General features: G+C 41.5%; 1 protein-coding gene across 3 annotated transcripts in view; it reads left to right on the top strand.

The window, feature by feature from the left end:
• The first annotated feature begins 2,072 nt into the window (after positions 1-2,072).
• LOC131692017 (balbiani ring protein 3) overlaps positions 2,073-24,102 on the top strand; it is a 32,185-nt gene continuing 10,155 nt past the window's right edge. For all 3 annotated transcript variants that reach the window (XR_009305897.1, XR_009305896.1, XM_058978846.1), the window contains exons 1-2: positions 2,073-2,145; positions 11,760-12,248. Coding sequence is in view for 1 of the 3 variants with exons in the window: in XM_058978846.1 (XP_058834829.1) it covers positions 12,000-12,248 (249 nt within the window). In the remaining 2 variants the exon portion in view is untranslated. The remainder of the gene's footprint in view (positions 2,146-11,759; positions 12,249-24,102) is intronic.

The following is a 24,102-nucleotide window of genomic DNA, read 5'->3' as shown; positions in this document are numbered from 1 at the left end:
TTGGATTTCTAAATTATTAAATTTGAATATTTTGATTTTTTTTCTGATTTTTAGATTTTCAAATTCTTAGTCTTTTTGATTTGAAAATGCTTGGAATCGTTGAATTATAAATTTCTTGGTTTCAAAATTTTTAAATTTTTCTAATATTGGGTTTTTAAATTTTGATGACTGTTTCCAGCGTTTTGAGGTAACAGGAAGTCGCGCCCTCTTGGATTTCAAAGAAGAGTCAATTATTATCTTGCGCCATCTACAAACTTCGCAATCTGCAAATCTTAAATAGGAAAACTTTGTTCAAAAGTTGGTACAGTGGAGACCCGATTTGATCAGTCCCCGATTTTATCAGCTTTTTGACCCGATTTTGTCAGCCTCCTTTCTCGAGCGTTTTTGCTTGACCGCTAAACTGAGTCTGGTTGTAAACCCAAACGCTATCATTTCATGCATTTTAACAGCAGTCGGGGTTAGAACATGCCTCAGTTTCGCTTCAAGCAAAAATGATATATTTGTCAACAAATCGAGAACATTCTTCCTATCGATGTACAAAATTCAACCGGGACCCGCAAATAGCACAAAATTTGCATGATTTTTGAAAACAGCGAAACTCGCACTTGACACAAACAGAGAAAACGGCGATGACATTTTCGAAGTTTTGTTTTAAATGTTATTTAAAAACCATACCGATTTTTACACCAATTATTCATCCAAAATGCTTACCAAAGACGCCTTTCCATTGAATGGAACGAACATTCGCGATCAAGACATTTAAAAGAGCGGATTGAAGAAAAATTAAAGTTACGATGTTATTAGTATCACGCTCACAGTTTCGTCGTTTTACTTTCGTTGGTTCGGTATTTTTGTTGCACTTACGTTATTTCCGTTTCGTCAATTGTGGTGACTAATCTTATCATTTTTAATCAATTCTATGACTGAACTGTTCCGCCGAGGCAGTATGCCAATGAGGACAACCAACATTTGTAGTTTGTCACTTTTGAGCAGTGTGTTGAAGACAAATAAAGGTTACGTTAATCTGAGCATCACTCTACACTTTCGACATTTTTCAATCAGTCGATTTTAGTGTCTCATTTTTGCCCGCATTGTCACAAGTATTTAGATTTGATCTACTGTAGGATAGGTTTAGATAATCAAAAATAAAAATGTGCTGAAAGTGCATTAGTGGTGCTTAGAATAACATTACTTGCATTCTTTTTCTCTAAAACATTGGCTTGAATTAAGGAACTGCGTGCTCTTGTTCCCCTTATAGAAACATTACCTATATTGAGCATTTTAGAAGAAAGATTGTAGTATATTTTAATGATTTAGTTACAAAAACCGATTAAATTAAAATAACGTAAGTGTCACAGCAGTACCAAACCTAACGTAACTAACATGACGAAACTGTATTTATGCACTGTTGACGTGTCAGTTGTTTGTTCGTCGTTATTTCGATTGCGCATTTTTCAGCTGCATTACCGAATAATGAAACGAATGTTTGTCAGCATGTACATTAAGATGCGTAGAATGCGGGGGAGTGATAATCTCAGTTTGTTTACATTTGTTAGTTACGGTGTTTTCAAAAATCATGCTTGAAATATCCTACGTTACGGTGTTCATAAACAAATTTGAACATCCAGCTCGGCAACAAAAACAACCTGAAAGTAAAATCGGAAGGAATCCTAGCTATCCCGGCATAGAATCAATTCCGCACCGGTTGGAAAACAAATCTGTCCGCTATCTCATATGCGCCTCTGGTCAAGCCGTTCAAGCATGGGTAGAAGCAAAAGTTATTGACGATATTATTTTTCCTTTCTGAGTGGACGACATGCTGTCCCACACCAGCAGAAGAATCATTTTACCTGCTTTGGTTGCCTCACACGTTCTCTCTCTCTGTTCGAGCCGGTCGGTGGAGAAGCAGAAAAAAGTCGGAGAGTCTGTTCGAGGAATATCGTTGGCAACGATTCTTTTTTGCGTCGGACGCCCGACATACTACCAATACCATTACATCAACAACCCGAGCGAATCCGAAGATGAAAAAGTCGGGTCGGATCGGATCGGATCGGTCTAGTGCGGATAGACCTTCAAGCGAGCAACCTGTTCGGACGGAAAATCTCTAGTGGTCAACCAACAGTGAACTGGGATTGGATAGGAAGTGTAAGTAAATCGCCGTTGGCTCAGTGGGGCTGTAGTCTGTAGTGGTGACTGTGACTATTTAGAAGGTGAAACAATGAAGTGCTGTTTTGCGCGGGGTAGTAGTGCGGAGTGAGGCTGTTGATCACGAGTTGGCTTTAGCAAATCAAATGTGTCGCTGAGAAGAGTCAGCGGAAGAAGTCATTGACAAGTGCTTCGTGTGTTGAAAATTGTTGTGTTTCTGGCAATGACTAGAATAGAAATGTAGCGCCACAACGCGAGCGAAATGTTTGTCTATGTTGAGTGAAGAGAAAAAAAAAATCTTATCCACGAACAGATAAGCTACTTTCGTGAATTCTAAATTGAATAATAACCCAATTAGGGCCAGCTTGGAATCAAGTGAATCTGATGTAAACTCGTTTCATTCGCATAATTCTCCTTCGCGAGATCCGACAGCGAGACGGTGAAATGTTGATTAGCAACAATGGCAATCAACGCCTACTTCGGATGAGAATCACAACACCAGCACTCACTGTACTGGCGTATAGATGATAGCTGAAACAAACAGAGGAAGTAGCTCGGGTCATGTTGGGATAGGGTGACCAACAGAGCCATTCTACTGCGTGACTGCGGTAACATCAATGCGAACGGAAGCGAGGAAAGCAATTTCCCTCCGCATACCGCCCACATCTCGTGGGGTCAGACAAAAGTGTCGCCGGCCGCGCCTAATGTGACTGACCTTCTACGAACAAAAAGCAACCAAACAAACGAAAACGATAACAAACAAACTAGCGGCTACCTGTCGGGCGTCCAGACTGTGTGCACAAAAGGGCCACTTATCTAGAGCGCAGTCAGGGGTCTTATCGCACTTTAAGGTGTTTTTTAACTTCATTCTGTGAGTGCGGTAGGCTGTCGTTAAAGTTGGAATAGTGTATAAAGTTGTCACAAGTTGACAGTATGGGAGGCGAGATAAAACGATGATAAAAATACCTATACCGACGCTGTCGGAGGCTTTATTTGTTATTGCTTAGAATCGGGAGGGGTATTTTTTTTAACTACGTGATCACACGTTGGTTATTTTCGCTGCGGCGTCCGGTCGCCCGTAGGGCGGGTACGTCACGCGCATAAAGCGGACGGAAATGATTGCTGAATCTCAGCAAATCACACAAATCGAGTTAGTCTCTCGCATTGATTAGAACGGCAGAGGCGGTCCGAAACCTGCTTGGTACGAGGAATTCAAAAATTTAAAAGTCATGTTTGCAACGAACAATCCGCAGACTATGACAATGGAACCGAGAGCTCAAAACGCAATCGGCTGAGTAAGAACGATGGGTGCGGGGGAATTCAAATTATATACGTTTTCCCCTTGCTGCCTACTGGCCGACCGTTCGGGCAGGTTTGATATGAGTCGTGAAATTCCATCCCAAGCACGTTTACTAAACGTCGAAGTCGTCGTCGTCGTCGTTGTCGCCGCAGTCCGAAAACAGGTGGGATGACTCATCCGTGGTTGGTAGCGATATGCTAAAAACTTACTTTGCTCGGCTACCGGTTGCGGGTTCCGCCATAAGAGGGAGACTGGGGCTAAGAGAGCAGAGGGAAAAATGAACAGGTGTAATTTCAGCAGCTTGTATTTATCCAGGTTTCTGTTCGATTTGAAATTTAGGGGCCAAAAATAAAAGACGGACGAGCGTGGTTCGCAAAAATTCGTTAAATGTTATTAGAATGCAAAAGTAAGCGATACATTTCAAGTGAAAAGTTCGAATTTAGAGAGTCAATTGAAAGAAGCTTTAGTGTAAAATCTAACAAATAGTAGCTGGTTTTTACGGGGTAGCTTTTAATGTTCAATGTGATAATAAACCATTTTTTTCATGTTGATTATTTGTTTCGACCAGTTCTTAAACTTAAAGGTTATAGCCGACTTTTACATTCTAATAAAAATAAACAAGTTTTACGAAAAATGAAATGGCAGGGAAGAGATATTAGATGTAACTCTCTGCTCTGACATTATTAACCCTCATTATCTGATGATAACTACATCATCTTGGATGATTTAAATGTTTCGCCAGCTCTGCGATTTGGAACCTCTACGAAGAAAGCTTGACGACTAGGTTTCACGGATATTTTTCAACGATTAAATTTCCAAGTGAAATTGATGTGGTCGGGGATAAAACAAACTCACTCATAGAAACATACCCCAGTGCAGTGGCTTGTCCGCTTCTAGAGGAATTCCTAGGTGAAATGCCGAACACACTGGACTTGGAATCGCAGACACAGAAACAGTTCGGAGGTTTTTAAGTCGGCTCGCCAAGCTTACGAAAATGCCCTTCGATCCTCTGAGAGAAGTGGTTGGAAAAGCCTCTACAGAAATGTTTCAAATCTCAATGAGGGTAGTATCATCACCGAGCTTTCAGATGCGTTTTTGATGTTCATGAAAGTTCTTAGGTATTTTCTGGTAGAGTTGTGACCACCGAATCGATCAAGTGGGTGCTTGAAAGTTTTTCCCCGACAGGAAAAAAGTAATCTGTCCAATTCTACTTTAAAGAGGATATGAACGCTTCATGCAAACCCCGAGAAAAGTTTTTACTTGTACTCTGGCAACAGGATACATTAGCGCGGCGAAAAAAACTGTAAAATTCATTTTTAAAGTAAGTATTTTTAAGTACCTATGAGGAAGCTCTTCTTCAGATCGATCGGTCTGATCGTCTTTCCAATATATTCAGGATCCTAATAAAAAAATAAATGTCGGCTTAGGTGAGCACCCGATCCATGCAATGAAACATGCATATGTACGCGGAAGTCTACTACCACTACGTTCCACAATGTTGTCTATAACATTGAACAAGCTTTTTCGCGGAAGCAATCAAGTTTGGGAGTGCTTTTGACAACGTGTCTTTCGAATCCATTTTTAAAGCAGCTGTATTTACATATCACGTACTTGATACACGCAATGCTTAGCAACCGACGCATGTGCTCATCGTTAAGACATGTACAGAAATTTAAAAATTGAGTGTCGGCGGATATCCTCAAAGTAGTGTGCTGTCACCAGTTCTATGGAACCATATAACCGATGGCTTGCTGAGGAAACTTTGGATTTCCGACATATGGTTCCACCGATATGATATAACGATCACTGGCATATGCATTAACACACTTTTTGATTTGATGCAATAAGTCAGGTATAATTTTTTTTTTTTCATGAGGACTCAAACCCAAGTATACTCAGTGGTGTAGCGTACAATCAGCACTTTAACAGTTTATTCTTGGTAAAAGAATATATCTTACAGCAGTGATTCTCAACCTGGGCTCCGCGGACCCCTTGGGGACCGTGAAAAGGTTTATGGGGGTCCGCAAAGATTTTCCGGTTAAATATTGAAATTTAATGCTTCTTCGCCCCAAACAGAATCTAATATATTGATATCAAACAAAATCGATCTTCACAAACAGTGTTATATCGAATAAATGAACTAGCCACAAAAAATAAAAGTGCCTGTAAGGCAGGGAAATATAATTTCGATTGACGTAAAAAACTATTTGCTCTACAGTAATGTACTATTGAATTGTTACTAAAAGTGAAAACGAATCTTAATCTCAAGGAATAGACATATATACAGTTACACCACATGACAAACTGTGTATAGATAACGTTTAAAAGTATAGCCCAGGCAGAAAGTTTCATTGCGAAGAACAAGATGCAAGCCCGGCATCGAATATGACAACGTTGAAACCAAGATCCTGAATATATGGATGACGATAAAATACGGAGAGAAGCGGAATCCGTTACTTTAAGAAACATTATCAGTGTCATACCCAACAGCGTTGGTGTTGTTAAAATGCGGTTGGTAAATAGCTGGTCACATTACTTCGTTTCAGTTTTGTAACCAGACGGCACATTACGGAAAACAATGTTCCGAAGTCGCTAAGAAAAATCAACCGACTACCACCAACACCTAAAAACAATTTTCAACAGATGTTGATAAAACACAATCAATTGGCCAATAAATAACTGGTGCACTTTGTATATCGAAACTAACTTCCTGTAACGATAACGAAATAACAACGATTGCTCTAGTCTCTCCAAACCAACAACCAGTACAATAAATACCGGTAACCACGGATTTACGATTGCGATTCATAAAAGCAAGAAACAAATAACAACTTCGAACATCTTGAAAGCTGTAGCGATTAAGACATGAACGTGAACAATAATGCAAGAGAAGGCAAAGTGGGTTGACCCTCAAGTTGTGGACAACACAGCTAATGCATTAGCGTGAAGAAAAAGGTTCTCAACACGCAGCAGCTAGCCACATCCACAAGATCCTGCAGTAATTTTGTGTGGTGTGGCGTTCCGCAACAACTCACACACTTAATCTTGTTCTACCGAATCTCAGCTTTTTTCGCTACTTTTACCGAGTTTTGCACAGCCGAGCACTCAGCTATCAAAGCTTTTACCGAGATCTCAGTAGAAGTGACGTTTGTTTTGAATAAACTCGGTAAATATATCGCTGAAAATCAGTAAATTAACGCCACTTTGCTGAGCTATCAGTTGAAAAATTTTACTGACTGTTCAGCTGTGCGGAAATTACCGAACTGAATTGAGTGTGCAGCGTTGAGAACCGCTGTTTTACAGTAAGGCTGCCCTGACAAACAATTTGTTCGGCAGATTCGAGATCGGAATCAATTATCGCATGCCAAATACAAAATTTCAAATGCTATCTACCTTCTTGGGTACCTGGTCATTCTGGGTACAAATGGCTAGTGCAGGCGCTGCGACCGTCTTCGTTGGTCCAGAACCAGTTTTGATACTGTCGATTAGTCTGATGGAGAACAAGATTCTATCTTCACCTACCAGGCAGACCCTTATTGACAGGGCGTCCTAGGTACCTCTATCTAGAATTTTGGATTCTTTCACTACTCTCCACTGCTGGTCGTTTTGTTGATCCGATGCTGCTTTCGATCGCGAGGAGGCTACGGTTTCTTCCGACCGGCCGAGTTCTCCGGTGTGTCGTTGGTTGCTCCCGCAGCGGTCCTTGGCGTTAAGCTAGGAAGACGAACTTGGCTCTTTTGTTGGAACCTCCCTAGCGAAGGTGACGAAATGTCGTCGGATTGATCCAGGAAAACACCGCAGTATTTTTCCAGGTGGAGCCGTTGTCTCAGCTGCTTTTCTCTCTCCTTGGTTGCTGTGGATCCTTTACGGTTAGCCGGGCAAGTAAAAAATCCTTGAGGATTAGCTTGCCCAGATGGCGACCCAACACCACAATCACGAGTACTCAAATCACGGCACTTTTTGGCAGGTTCGCTTTCCGTCGCACTTCACAATTGGTTCGGGTGGCTGTAAACTTTCCCGAAACTAACCGAATCGCCGATGAGCCGACGTATCTTTTGCAAGAGGACAGCGGTGACTTAGCTAAGCCCTATGTTATTAAGGTACAATTATACAACAAAAATTTTTAAATTCTAGCAGTTCTCCCAAAATGAGATAGATCGGCTCGGCTGGCTCAGGAATTTGATAGTTTCGCTGGCCCAAGATGGGGTCTTCGCATTTCTCTCGCTGGAAGATAACTAATACCGACTACAGACACTTTATATAACAGACTAGCGGAGAGAAAAATAGTAAAACTAGCAACCATGAATGTAAACTGGCATCACGGAAGCTCCCATAAGCTTTACATGGGCTTCCACTTGCACTTTCCCTCTCAAAACCCTCATGCTCGTTGGGCTGCAATTTTCGGCACTTCGCTAGTCTGTGTATAAAGTGTCTGTAATACTGACCAGTGGAGAGTAATATATAAAGGGCGAACACGAAATTAGTGCGACACCGAAAATGCCATGCCAATTTTCTTATAATGTTTAAAATCAAACCAAAATTTTAGGGTAGTTTTATACATATATTTACTTAAAAAATCAAAAGAAAAGTTAATCGATGGAGCCTTGAGTGTAAAATTGAACGCATTTTCGCTTGATGCCCTCCATCAAAGTCTTTACAGTGTCATCCGGTACCAGTTTCTCAGTTTTTTTTCCATTTTCTTAATATGTCCTTCTCGTCTTTGACTGTCTTCTTGCTCTTCCGAAGTTCCCGCTTCATCATTGCCCAGTACTGCTCCCCCGGGTGCAGCTCCGGACAGTTTGGCGGATTCATGTCCTTTGGAACAAAATGGACAGAATTGGCCTCTCATACCACTCCAGGACACTTTTAGAATAGTGGCATGATGCCAAATCTGGCCAAAATAGCGGAGCTTCGTCGTGCTGCTGCAAGAACGGCAAAAGGCGCTTCTCGAGGCACTCAGATTTGTAGATCTCGCCATTTACTGTGCCCTTTGTCACGAAAGGCTCACTCCTCAGTCCGCAAGAGCAGATGGCCTGCCAAATAAGATATTTGGAGGCGAACTTTGACATCTTCCTCTTCTTAAATTTGTCGTCCACATAGAACTTGTTCTTGCCGGTGAAAAACTCCAACCCCGGAATTTGCTTAAAATCGTCTTTTATATACGTTTCGCCGTCCATCACACAGCAGCCACAGTTTGTCAGCATCTTCTCGTAGAGCTTCCGTGCCCGAGTTTTAGCTGTCGATTGTTGACGCTCATCGCGGTTTGGGAAGTTCTGTACCTTGTATGTATGTAGTCCAGCTCTGTTCTTTGCATTCTGGACGTTGCTCTGCGACATGGCGATCTTTTTAGCCAAATCACGGCTTGAAACGTTGGGATTTGCTTTAATCATCCGCTTCACCTTTCCCTCCGTCTTTTTGTTCTCCGGTCCCGATTTTCTTCCAGCTCCTTTGCCGTGGTCCAACGTCAACCGCTCCTGGAACACTCTGGAGACGGTTGAATGGTGAATGTTCAACATTTTTCCCATCTGCCGGTGCGACAGGTCAGGAAATTCCAGGTGTTTGGGTAGAATTTGTTCTCTCGACGCGCGTTGGTTCACCACCATTTTCATTGAATCGAAAAACACGACTTCGAGTTTGACAGCATGTAAACAATACACATCAATGAGAAAGTGTGCAAAATTTGGTTGATTTTTACCCAATGGTAAAAAAGTTATGCCCTGTTGAATGTGTCGTAATTTCGTGTTCGCCCTTTAATAGGTATTCTTCCACTCAGTGCTAAATTGTCACCCTAACGGGTTACAGCTCCATACGAACATACCAACCGGTGGTATAACGTGCAATCTTCTAGTAACGACATTACCTGGACATTTGCAAACTCAATTATCACTTGGGTACTATTCGGCGTGTTGAGAGTTATACATGCGATCTTTGTAAATCCGATTACAGAACTTCGTATCATCGTAATATTTAACTGCCTTGCAGTAATGCGTATCCGGATTTTTGACTTATCTTGCGCAGACGAACCTATGTGTAGGGAGCTAAAGCTTACGGAAATGTACTTGTTCTTAAGCAGGGGTGATAACCAACTATAGGCTTTATCGGTAGGGTTCATTACTCCTTCGCGAGTTTACTGATTTGTGTCGCGCTGTTTTTTTTTTTTTCATTTTCTCACCTTTATAATGCACTTCCACCATCCACCTCTCTTTCCACCAGGATAATTATGAGACGACATGACGAGGCACAAATCCCCGACTAACATAGGGAACGTTCCAATCAAGCAAATTTATTCTGATTCCTGCTGTTTGTTTGGTAATCAATCTCATGACGATTCCCATGCAATTTTTGCATCTCCTTGTTACTCCAGCTAACGAATCCAAATTAGTTTGGATCCAAAGCTATCATCCAATCGACAAATTTCGAATAATAATAAAAACAACTGACCAAACGATATACTTTGATCTGCTCGTTCTACCTCGCGCTCCCCTTATTTCGCTAGCTACAGCTGAGCAAAGCCCACTATGATGTGCGGGCCACTGACGTGTGCGGCATTGATAATGAAACCTGTTCTGTATTTTTGTTTCATTCCGCACTACCACCAATACGGATGGTGGCATTTATGAAGCTCGAACTTTTAGTATAACAACTTTCAGATGTGCCAAAACAAAATTATCATACCGCGATAGCCGCAGAAACAGAATATAGTTCTATTCAAGCGTCATTACTACTGTTATTTACTGATGCTGTGCTATACATAAATACCTACTTCTGAACCGGACGTAGATAATCAAAAAAAGCAAATCTATAAAAGCACGTTGTTACCGTAGGCACCGCAGTGCTGCTCCACTGGAATAACGCATGAACACATGATAAGCTTGAATGCTGTGCAAATGTTTATCTTATTTATCTTACACTGCGTCTCATCCGTGCGAGTTTTGCGACCGTTTCATTCGTTTGAGCTTCGAAAAGAAATTTGATTATCAGTGTTCTCTCGAGTTCTGCTCAATGATTTCCTTTCCGATACAGTCGACGTGATTAGTGAGTTCGTTTCGCTAGATTTGGGTTTTAACACCTTGACAATTCTCCTAAAAAGATTTAATATATTTATCAAGTTGTGAAACTGAAAAAATAAGCCTAGATAGTTTTTCAGGCAAACTTTGCTGATTTTTTTTGCTGCGCAAGTGTTCCTTATCCCGAGTAAGTTACAGTGAATATGAACTGTAACTTCAACTCCTAGATGCCATTTTCTATGGTGATAATTTGAAAAATCCATCGCATTTGAATATGCGGGTGACTTTCCGCGACATGCGGGACAAGTTCATTGAATCCGGGACTGTGCCGTCCAATCCGGGACGTTTAATCGTTTTAGTCTAGACCTAACTATTGAGATATATGGCGTTTGGACACTACCGCCATTCTTTCCGCGCCACTCTGGTTTTCACCAGATGTCGTTTGTTTTCCTCCGAATTCTTGGTGTAAACGAATTATTTTCCTTCAAATTTAAACGTCGAATTAAGTTAATACCAACGCAGATGTATGAGATTTTAGAGCACTCCAGATTCATAAACTATGGCCAGACTGTCGTTGAGAATTTGCTGCCGCTCGTTTAAAAAACCTCTCAACGTCTTCCGGATGGTTAAAGAGAACCAGGCTAGAGATTTTGGACTGTATTTCTACCAATCACAGAAAATTGATGTTTTTCAAACTCGTCTGAAAAAATTGCAAAATACACTATCGTCCCGGTTACGAATTGCCACTGCCTACTATTAACATTCGACGCACTACTCAACCGTCCACAACCACCTTTCGTCACCATGGATGTGTCGTAAACAACTGGGCGCATGCTTTAAACACTACAATTGATTGCCGCCGCGTTGTTTCCCATTTATACTTATCTCTAAAAACCAGGACCCATTGGTTTACTTTTCCAAATCGGACAATATTTCAACGACTCATCCAGGACTGGCAAATACTAATTAGTCGAAATAAACGAGCAAACCATCGCTGCCGGGGTGTTGTGTTACCGTTTTCCCACCACAACACCGCCACAGAAGAAAACACCCGAAGAAGGCACGTCAAGTGCGTGTGCCACTTGAAAGGGGTTTATCTGCTCGTTTCGCGCTTGGTTGGTCTGTCGTCGTCGACGCCGAAGCCGCCGATGCGCGTTGCCGCGCATGGTTCGGCCAGGTTCAAACATTTTTTTTTTCTTTCATGCGACTTTAGTAGTGCAAACATTTCGCACACGCGGGAACCGCGATCTGTGGCAAAATCGAACAAAATCAAACCAGTTTTCATTTCATTTTCTTGTTATTTTTAGTTTCGGCTTAGTCAAGTGGATAACGATACAGGCTGATTGGCAGTAAAGAAAAAATAAACGAAAATCAGATCAAATCAGCTCAAGTTAGCAAGCGGCACAAGTGCAATTATCGTGTTGTTGTTTTTTTTAAGTGAACGGTCAAATCGAGAGAAGAAAAAAAAAAACGTTTTGTGAGTGAATAGGCAATACAAAGAGTGCGCCCGAAGAAAGGGAAATCCAACCCAGCCAGACGTCGCAACGATGCAACGATTTCAAGTGCAGGCGAGAATGCTAGCGATAGTGGCGTCGCTAGTCGCGTTGGGCAGCTTATCCAGTGGAGTAGGAGCGACGGCTCTCGAAGGCACCGCCTACTACGGGCGGCGCTACCAAGGTGGTGGCAGCTACAACAATCGCATGATTTATCCGGACGAAAAGGAACGCTACAATTTGTTCAACAACAAGGATGTGAAGCGCGAGGCGGACGATTTCGACGGTTGCTGTGGTGATGATGTAAGTTTTGAATTTTGATTGAACATTAGACATTACATGGTGACTCATGACGGACCTTTTATAATCGCACACTCTCCAGTGAATCACCTGAAAAATTGAATTGTTTTTAAACGCGACCACCTGAGCAAGTGTAAAGTTTCGTAACCCTAGCGTGGCCGACAGATGGCCTTCGAAGGGAGGGGGGTCTACTATGCGTCGATAGAAGCCGGCTAGTTGCGTTGGTGAACATTCCAGATTGCAGTCTAGTTGTTGTTACACCTTAGCGATATAGGAATGCGGGGACGGCGACGGCGTTCCCTTCTATAAGATAAGACGCTTCGGTATGTCGCATTGTTTCATGCCAGCGGAGCGTTGGAGAATGGAAAGTGTGCGATTACAAAATTTACTTTTGTTTGTTTTAATGATGAGTGCTGAAGGGGATGAGTAATTGTTCCGATGTGCAAGGTGCTAACGAGCCTAGATAGCTTTCAAGCTGGGAAACGTGCGTTGTTTATTTCATATGACACGTTTTTATCGGGCAATCTTTATAGGTCGCTTATCTGTAATGAGTAATTTATTGCTTATGTCAGGCTATTAGGAAGGTATTGTGTTACAACAGATTGTATCTTTTTATGAGTTTTTTAACACTCCTGGGGACTACCACGTTGGAGGCCGATAACCAATGCTTTCTAATTATATTTCATTCGTGTATATGCTACCGAAAAAAATCAATTATAAATTATTGTTCCCGATAGTGATACATTAACTGTCAGCCATATTGAAACGACTGAACAATTCTTCAAAATAAGTTATGGAATTTGCAATTCGACTTCGTCTCATCAGAATCCGACACTAACATAGTCCCGATTAGTGATGTCTCGCAAGAAAAGGAGCTCATTTTAAGCCGATGAGAATTAATGAAATCGAAACATATGGTTTGGCTTGGCAAGCCAATGCAAGATGCATATGCTATATTTTGTAATTTGTGTTCCTTCAAAGTAGGTTTTCGTATAATCGCATAACTGAAGCGTTGGCTAACACCAATCGTGACAAGCCACCCTTTGTATCGGTCTGGAGTTTCTTCTTCCTCGTGCTTCACCCGGAATACACGCAATTGTATCAACAGTCTACTCCACATTTTTCAGTGGCTTTTTCAATATCCAAATTTTTGATCCGTTTTAGAGGATCCATTCCATTTCATCTTGTATGTCACTTTAGCCAATCAGCTCTTTACTGTCTATCTCGTCAATAACTGACACCAAACTTGTAGGGAGCAGTTAGACGATAAGCCCAAAACTCCCAAAAACTAAAAACAGCTTAATTTCAGGCTTCGAGAGTAGAGGACCTTTTTAAATATATTAGAAGGCAAAAATCGGATATATTCTTCAAGCGTAAAAAATGGACTGAAAACCTTCAGTATAAGAATCGATCAAAAATTTCCACCCGAAAAAGTCAGATAAATCTTCAGTAAAATCGATAAAAAAAATTAATTTAATATACTTCGTATATCTTTACATTCATGAATAAAAGTCGTATAAAGAAAGTTACGTTTTAAGAACCGGACGCATTTTTTCCATGCAAAATTTTCAAAAGGGGAAAAATCCAAAAAAATTTATGCATAAGGACAAAAGACCTTAAATAATACTTTTTCGTGTTTCGGATTCTCCTCGTCAGTAACTAACACCAACTTAATGCCAATTACACAAGTCCAAATGAGCACCAAATTGGCGCTAGTTAGATACGAAAATCCAAAAAGTCACACGTCTTGTGTGAACACTAAACAACCGGCTGGTACCGAGCGATGTCTCGATAGTAAGCACAAAAGTGGTGCTCACCAGGACTTATCCAACTAGCATTAAGTTGGTGTTAGTTACTGACGAGGATAATCCGAAATACAAAAAAAATGGAGCAGAGTGGGTTCAAGTAGGTCAGTTTTTTTTGGCGAGCTCGTGCGATGGTATTTTTGCATTGATTTAGACAAACAAGCAGTCGTTGGAAAGGTAATACATTTTGCAACGTTTTGGAAATAATAATTTTATGCCTAGCTAAATATATTTCAATCTAGATCCAATAAGGCAAAGTGAAGTGAAAAATCATGGCAAAGTGAAGTGAAAAATCATGAAACCGCGGAAGGAAATGTTGAAAAAATCAGTCGCTACGCCTGGCTTCATACTTGCGAATGACTTCTTCGGTCTCCTCGTCGTCGGCAGAGTGTGGAATTGAAGTTGTGCATTCCGGCTCACGTGGTTGCTTAGCTGTGCGACAATCACGTTTGCATTTCAGAGCATTTTTTCCTTCTCTTTTTCGATTATCTACTTCAACAACACCTTTAGTTGTCACGCGAAATATATGACGAGCTTTCATTATTGACAAGCACTTTCCTTTCACACGAGCACATAATGGTTCGAACGGAACCTTGAATTATTTAGAGGCTGATCGAATACCGGCGCCATCTTGAACAGATGCAATAGCGTTCTTTATGCCTTGCGCACAATTTTCCTGTCAAAATAATTCAAATTTACATTATAGTAGTGACCCATAGTGCCCCCAGATGGCTGACCTATCGTGTCCCCAAGCATATGTTTCATGCTGATGTCAGTCGTCAATGATGATCTCTACCGTGTATCACGGTAGTTCACGCAACACGAGCGACCTCTGCAATAACATAGCAAAGATTTGCCTATTGTATCCACCCCCCCCCCCTCCCCCCATACCCATTTGATCCCATTCTACTCTACTTTATATTTTTTCGGTTTTTTACTGATAGTTTTTTAAACGACTCTTACATTGAAGAGCTCCAGTTCGATCAAGTTTGTATCCGTGTTTTACTTTCTAATACATTTGAAGGCGATTTTACGAAACATGTTATTTTTGCGACTTTTATTTACGGTTGCTCATATGTGAACACCTAAAACAACAGGCTAGACCCGAGTGATGTCTTGGGAAGGAAACGCAGAAGCTCTGTTTTATTGACGAGAAAGTGAAAACGAACTACTGTCTTTTGGATTGGGCACCAATCAACCGGCAAGTTAGTGTCAGTTACTGACGAAATGGATTCGAAACACTGACTTTTTTCAACTTTTCAGCTAACGATGCTTTAATTGCTTCTTTTTTATATTGTAACGACATATAATTAGCAAGGGACTGGAAGGTGAAGTATTTTTCAAATATTAAGAGCCATAGTACTCAAGGGAGAGCAAGGATTTGAAGTAAGAAAGTTTTAGAAAAGCGTGGGGTAGGGTCAATGAACAAGCTTAGAGTTTCCCGGTTACTTAGCTTTTTGTCTTCTGCAGCGCAGTAGTCAGGATCTTTTGGCATTAAATGCGAATCACCTGAGTCTGCGGCATGTCCGGACAAGCGTAAAGTCAATTTAATGACCTATGCTGTCGGAGCCGACATTGCTTCTTTCATTTTTTTCACTTTCGTCGGAAGTGAAAAAAGCATGGGTTATCCACGTATTCCGTCGCACTCAATGTCATGCCAGCTAGTCATATGGTAATCCTTGACCCAGACTGAGGCTCATGACACGATCCGAAGATGTCGCAGCGTGTTCGCCAAATCCGTTGACAGGATTGTTTTAGTGCCAAGTCCACGTCAACTGTTCCAGAGTATTGTGACTCTCGTATCGCTACCATCCAGTAGACACAAGACTCGCTTCTTCTATACTTCAGAGTCTACGGTATGCTCTTGATTAATCGCAGTCAAGAAAACACCTGGAATGTATCATGAAGTAAACTTCGTCCATTCATTTACTTTGTCGGTACTTTTATTCTATCCTTCCAACTTCCTCATCAGCTATCAGCATCCTCAGTACGTTTCTATTCTAAGCATTTCTTTGAGGCGTCTTTTCCTCTCCAGCTCCGCCACTCCCAACGCCAACTCTGCCAAATTTATGCCCGTTCTTATCTACTTCCTTCCAAAAACAAGAGCTTTATTGTCTATCAAAACAACCAAGGCCTACCCAAGCAACACTTGCAACATGCAATGGCTGCGGTTGGTTGCATAACCATAAACTTTTGCTGGCGCGCTTTTTTAGTTGCTAAATCAGTTGAATAATGATTTCTGTACGCTTCTTTGCAACGAATTTTGTTGTAGAAACTACTAGTCAACAAGCGGTGCTGCTTGGGCTACTCATCTAGCATAGGTCATTCCATTTGACTTCATAGCATCAAGACAAACACAGAATATAGGTAAAGGAGATTTGTATAAAATTCAACAACTACACTATAACACTACCGAATAAACCAGAACCTGCCAGTCCTCATCCTTCCGGGGCTACCGTTAGGTGTTACTTCAGTAGGCATTGTGCTCTTACTCTTTTGATTTTTCTTGCTGTCCAATGATCGCCGTTTTATTCTAGTTTGTCCAACCTTTGTGGTATAACTGACCAGCTCAGGTCTGCTGTAAATATCGTACCCTGCCGAGATGCGAAGCAATCCAGAGGTTTGCGAGTAGTAGTTTCCCCACTACTTGGGTTCTTGTTTGCCCGGCAGACCCTATTTGTCAGGGCGGCCTAGATACTTCTATCTGGATTTCGGATTTTCGTAAACAAACTAAAGAGAAAACAAAAATATATAAATTTACCGACTTTTTTTCGCCACTTCCCCACTCCCTTCATTGCCCTGCACGCTGATACTCTATCTCCTGCTGCTGGCGACGAGCGGTTTCTTCGGAGCGGACGGATCAACAACGGCCGTGTTTTACTTCGGTCGTATCTTCGTTGGCTGCTACGGCAGCGGTACTTACCGTTCAGCTAGAGATGTGAGCTAGGCTCCTTCGTTGGAACCGCCCTAGCGACGATGACGAAAAAGTCTTCCAGCACAGTGTTCTTCCAAGGCGGAGCCGTTGTCCTACCTGCTTCCCTCTCCTTGGTTGTTAGCTGTGGAGAAGAGCTAGCTGGCTTGTTCGGCTTATCCTCTACAGCGAGAGAGGCGTATGCTAAAGATCTTTAATGATTGACTAGGGAAGCGAAAACTCCTCGGCGCTTAGCTGTCCCACTTCCGCGATCCGGCACCACTCTTTATTGAATATCTGGACCACGGGCCAACACTTTCCGACAGGTATTATAACTGCCGTGCGCACACTTCACCTCACTGGTTGGTAGTGGCGGGAAACCGTCCCGGAAAAAAAAACTATTTTCCAGACGTCCAGACTGTTCTAAACCGTGCTCCGCTACTTTCTTTCTCAACGATAGCCGTTTTCCCAATTGACCAAAACAAGACACAGACCGCGTAGCTGTTACCTACTATGAGCAGCATAACCAGCGCATGCGTATTTTTGCAAGAGGAGAGCGAGACTTACTTAAGTCCTATGTTATTTATTTACAATTATACAACAAAAATTACTAGATCTACCTGGACTAACAAAATCATTCACGAACAAAAATATAAACCAAATTTTAGGCAATCATATGGAACAGTAGTGAGCATAATGTTGCAAAACAAGTACACTCTACGGAGTGTATGCACAAAATCAGGTATATTTCCACCCAGTGCTAAATTGTAGCCCTGGCGGGTTACAAGGTACCGTCCATAAATCCTTACAACTACCTTCACAGGGTTTCTTACCATTCTTGGCGGTACTCATTCCTATTTATCTGTTAGCTGGTGCTGAGAGTTCCATGACGGCGGTATTTCTCTCGATCCCGATGCCCGTTTTCGAAAGCCATTAAGCACTCAGCCACTCTGACTGAGGGTGGTCAAAACAATTTCGATCACTTTATTACCTATTTGAAAACATTGTGCTCCATATGCACACTTAAAGGGTGTCCCACATCCAATTACATCATGGAAAAAATGCGGTAGAAAATTACCTAGTGGACCGATCCTTTTCAATCTTTCAGACAATACAATATAACCCATTAGTGAGCTTTTGCATATTTATTTCATTCAACTTCAATGCCATAACCGTACGCTCGCAGCTTACGCTGAACTTCACTTATTATCTGTCTGCAGTTTCATCTGTACGGAAACCCACTTTTTCTTCACATCTTCCTCACATTTGAACTCGTTATGATGCTTCTGTAGTGCCTACTTCATAATTGCCCAGTATTTTTCGATAGGCTGCGTTGGGGATGGGAGGGGTTGATGTCCTTAGGTATGAAAGTCTTCTTATCACTCCAGGACAACATTTGAATATTGGCGCAAAGCTAGAGCCAGCCAGAAGATCACAGGGCTACCGTGTTGCTTCAACAGAGGAAGCAGGCGCCTCTGCAGGAACTCCTTGAGGTAGATCTCTCTGTTTAAAGTCCCGACAGTCACGAACGGCCACATGAGCAGATCTCTTGCCAAATCATGCATTTATTGGCAAACTTTGAAAGCTTCTGTTTCCTTGCTTTCTCCGGAACATCAAACTTGTGCCGGATGGAGAAGACGGTGCTGGCCATCATCCACGATGAGACAATGAGGTTTCGTCAGCATCTGGGTGCACAGTTTCAGGGCTCGCGGGCCCTTTCCACCATATTTTGTCGTTCGTTACGATTTGGAGCCCTCTGGTCCTTGGCTCTCTAAAGGAAAGAAAGATTTGAACGGATTCACTTTTTTGGCCAAATCCCTGACTGAAGCACCACTCAAACGCTTTCTCCACGCTTGTGATCCTGATCACTAGTGGGACCTCTGCTCATAGTTTGCCTGCACGATTCCGAGTTGTTTTCCGATGCCGCGACGCAAGAGTGGAGGATTTTCCAGGTGCTTGCACAAAATCAATTCGCGACGTTGCTTTTCCGGTGACTCTAATACACTCAAAACTACTTCTACTGAAATTTTCAAGAGAAAATGGTTTATTTTCTACAGCGTTTTTACCGTGATGCAATTTGATGTGGGACACCCTTTACATCGATCGGGCTGGAATAACTTTTGCATCAGGTCGGAGATGTACGACGCACAGGAACAGACTGCAATCAGCAAGTTTCACTGCGATATTCACGCTTTCTCGGGGCTCGCCCGCTGATCATCGTTGACCACTCGGGCTTCTAACCATGATGAACCGCGATAAGCACACCACCACCCGATATCTTGTTGACTGTTGAGGGCGCTGCGGTCATAACGAAAGACATCAATTACCTTAGACTACCTGCATTGGAGGGCGGATCAGGTTCACCTGGAGTGGCGTCGGGTGCAGTCACAGCAGACAGTGTAGTAATGTAGCCATTTGGGTTGGGAGGTCCGACGAACAGATTCGAAACGGTTGACGATCGCTGGCTTAACTGCGCTGAGGGAATCAAGGCATCTCATATCACCTGCGTTGCATCCCAGGATACGTCGATCCATCGCGGTGAAATAACGGGTAAGTTGGCCTGGTTTGGTCAAGAGATGCCGCAGCAAATTACTGGAAGTGGAGAATACATCCGGTGTTTGTTGTGCTCGGAGCAGATGAGTACTGCGGCGTGTTGGAAGACCCTTTCACCAATCCCACACGGCACACAGTATCAGAGTGATCGTTGGATAAAAAAGCTCGACTGTTGCGGGTTTATAATACCAACTGCAACGCGACGGTCGTAGATAAACTATAAATTAGAAGAGTGAAACTATCACTCGTTGGTTGGTTACAATGAGAATAATACTTGCCAGAAATGACAGCTTGGAAGATCGTTTCACCACCTACGGGCACGGTACCCGTAACGACCGTTGAACTCTGGCGGCAAAAGCTTGACTATGGCGAGCGGATCGAGGATCTCAATAGTACCAACAGCATACACAATTCTGCGATCGGCAGCAGCAAGGGACGCCCACGGCGATAATTCGGTATGCAGGAACAGTCTGGGTACCCGCGCTCCAGGTACCAGAGGAGTTCGAAAGAGAGTACTAGAGTACACTTTGCAGAAGTGGCACGACGAGTAGAATCCTATTAAAAATAGAAGTTTATATCCTTCATAAATATTTTTTCATTCGTCGAGCTGAGACAAGTCACGGTCCTCTGGGACTCGGAAGAAATCTTCAAAGTTTGCGCCAATTGTATACTTTTTTCTTCGTCAAGAGAGACATCAGTTCGATTTTTACGCTGAAAGATTTTAGTAGAGTTTTACACTAAAAGATTTCGTGCAGGGTCCGATGAAGCAGGTTCTTTTCCGAATTCTACGTTTAGCCACTTATTTGATATCCGCCATGACAAGGCTTCTTTGTCAGCTTATTTGTGGAAGCTGCAAACTTGATTGTACCACCAAATCATCTGATTTCCTAGAATGCGAGAATCTGAAATACCGAGATTACATACATACCAGCTGGATCAAACGAAATTCAAACGGCTAAGGTGCTTCTACCAAGAATGTCGAATTTCGTGAATAAACAGAAATGAAAAAGAATTTAACTTTACCGTTCATTTTCCCCACAACTCTTCATTACTGTTGCTTGCATTCGTTTCACTGATCAGCATCGTCGAAAGCTTCAGTAGAATCAACAATTCTAAATAACTTGATTTACTTGAGGCATTGAGGAATACCGACGAATCCGTTTTCTTTGTCCTTTTCCATCTTTCTGCAAGGAAAGACACTCTATGAAGAGTAATTAAAAATGGGTATTTTTTCACCAAGTGCCCTAAAGGGTTACAAACCAAAAAAAGCAACTTCCATATACTTTTGCACCAGGCTCCCCTACCCCTAAAGTTCGATATTGCAAACTGGTTCAGAGATTACGTTTTTTTCAAAAAGACATCTACAATGAGTGACTCATTGTTTACTTTCTCTTCTGTTAAAAATTCAATCGTTTTAACATGTTACGGATTCTCATCAGTAACCAGCACCACACTTTGGGCTAGTTAGACAATAAATCTAAACTGGCACTAGTTAGACGTCTTTTTTTGCAAAGTGAAAAGTGCTATCGTAACGCCGTAAAAATCGAAAGAGAAAGTGAACAAAGAGTGTCACTCATTATAGATATGTCGTTTTAAATAAAAGTTCTAGAATTGGAATTAGTGCAGCACAGCTGGAGAGCACGAAGGCCCCAGAGCGAAAACAATATCCACTGGAACACTTGTGCGTGTATACAATCTATTTCCCACTGTCCGGCAGTGCTTTTATGGAAGAATCTTGTCTGCATCTATGTAATGATATATTTGTTTTCATCGATAGATGTACACATGTTTGGCACTGGAAATGAAAGGCGATAGCTCTATTGTACATCCAACGACCCATTTCAAGAATGCCTGTTCCTACACGTACATTCTGAGGCCGCCTTCATATACAATAAGCCCCGCGCGAATACATTCACGTATCAATTGGATATTTGCAATATATTCACACTTCCAGAATGAAAGATATTTTTGATTATTTATGAAATATTTATGAAGGTAGACAAGCATTAAAAAATGACATGAAACGATCTCACCAGCATAAAATCATGAGATTTCTGTGAAGAATTCTCCTCCATCCGTGAAACTATTGCATCAGCTACTCAGGTCCAAGCTGCACTGCAGGCGCTAAGCGGAACGAACAAGCGTATTTTTTCGCGTCTTGCTTCACATACTTCAATGGCAAAGTTGTGACGACAAATTTCTATGCAAAATCACACTTTTCTCACGATATTTCAACCTACTAACACGTAACTCAACCGGAAAAGCTACCTACTAAACGATTGGCCTAATCTTCCTGTTGAATATATTGTATATCACTGAAAAACTTTAAAAAGGCAACAGAAAATTGGTCCAGAATTTGCTAGGTATATACTTTTTATATTATTGTTTGCTTCCGATACCATCCACGTGTACAGTCAAAAGTGAAAATTTTTCTACTGTTTCAATCAACGCCTCCTGCGATTAAATGTGCTATAAAAAATCTATGCTAGATATTTTTTTTAAATTCTCATGGCACACTAATTTCCTAGATTTTGGTATAGACTTTTCTACGGCTCATGTACGTAAACGGCACATGACACAAACACTACATCACTAGCTGGTGGAAAATAATAAACAAAGACGGCAAAATCAAATGGGATTGTTTTCAACCAGGAAGCTAAACAAGTGTTCGTGAGACCGGGCGACAAGAACTCAATAGTCACAAATCCATATCGTCGTTTCAAAATAGCTAAACGTTATGTTTAAATGCTGGTCACAGCTGTCAGTTCATATATTTTGACACCCGTAGGGGTTAAAACTTGGCTCAGTTTCGTCTCAAGCAAAAATCACAAGTGTTTCAAAAGTCATATCGATGATGTTACTGATGAGTCGATCACGGCGCTGTCAGGTTGATCATGTGTTGGTTACTTCCCGGTCGAATAATTCAAAATACAATTCGGAATCCTGAATGTAACCTGTGTGGATTTTTTAGCTGCTAGCGACAGCAACAGGGACTATGTCCGGTTCGTGCGGCTTGTTGTACAACAGTTTTATTTATACATAAGGTATTCATTACCCGTAGAATGGGTAAATCACTTTCCGAGTGTTTTAGTTGGAATCGATTAAGAAATCCAAGTTAAAGTGTTACTTATCAGAAAGTTCAAGTGACTTACCTGTTTCTTTCCAACGACTTACCTGCTGTGGTTGATCCGGTTCATCTCGCTGCTGCGTTGACGAAGTATCCACTAGTTTTCCTCCGGATAGCTTAGATCTCCCAAAACCCGAATACATCACGGCTCACCTGGATGGTATGAAAGATTGGCGACATCACCACACCGAGCAAAAAGCATCTGAGAATTTCATAAGTCTCGACATATGAACCAGCCTTCTGACGATGCCATTGAACGCTTTAGAATGTCATAGGCAGGCTTATGAATTCATTTATCTTTATTCATGCACTCCATAGACGTACAAATAATGTATTTCATACAGTGGCGTAGCCAAGGGGGGGTTTTGGGAGTTAAAACCCCCTCCAAACCAAAATATTTGAATTGAAGACAAAAAAAGTTTGATGCTGACTAGTTTATTTAAATATTCAAAAAATAATTTTGGAAGTTTATTATCTGCTCATAATATTGAGAACCTAATGTTTTAAACGTTATGGGGACTTCTTGTAAATTGTGAGAATGGGATCTTGTAACTAATATTTTAGTGAGGATCCTACAAATATCATGTAAATATCAAGCAAAATAGCTCAACGAAAACGCCTACATAAAAATGATGAAAAATGGCGTTTTACACTTGTCTCTAACAGGTCAGAATCGGTTTTTATATGCATTTGATTTTTTGGGTTATCACTTATATAATGTGCCACTAGTTAAGATTCGCTATTTATGGTGTACATTTGGGTATCGAATTGAATGGCGCCAAGATTCCATAATTTGGAAACCATAAGCTTTCGGTGGTGTAGTATTTAGTAGCATAATTTTGTGAATAATTTTTCCAGTTGGATGCATTACTAACTCCAATCAAACCTATTTCGAGACAAAGTGTCTTCAGCAAAGTTTTCAAGAATATTATTGCAAATAGCTTGGTTGAAGATATGAATGCAACCCGTATTTGTGCATTATAGGCCATATTGCACTACGAATTCCCCTACTAACGGTTATAGGTGGTAACAAAGAATTTGGGAGAACACCTTGTAGATGACGTTTACTATCCTGGTATGCAAAAGTGGCTTCAACGCAACTTTGGTCAAATTTAACTTTTTCATATTTTTAAGTTTACTACGAAAATTCGCATCTTTTAGTGCAAACGACTTCAAATAAAAATAAAAAATAACCTGTTGACATGCGAAAAACAAAGTGGCCAAAGCATGCTTTTACCCGCACCATGCAAGATTTCAAAATTGATTTCCTGAAAAATATACTCGATGGCATTTACGTCACCTTTGCATACAACGGCAGTTCAGGAATGCGATTAACCGGTAATTAGTCGCAAAAATCCCGCTTAACACCATTTTTATAGATGGGACATACTACTCCCTACCTTCTATACTTTGGTAAAATCTCCTCCTTCCAGATCTTCTAAAGCACCCAGTGGAGTGCTC

Source organism: Topomyia yanbarensis, chromosome 1, assembly GCF_030247195.1.
Source record: "Topomyia yanbarensis strain Yona2022 chromosome 1, ASM3024719v1, whole genome shotgun sequence".
In the NCBI taxonomy this organism is placed as follows: Eukaryota; Metazoa; Arthropoda; class Insecta; order Diptera; family Culicidae; genus Topomyia; species Topomyia yanbarensis.
Note: the sequence above shows the minus strand (reverse complement) of the source record. Positions and strands in the feature narration are given on the sequence as shown.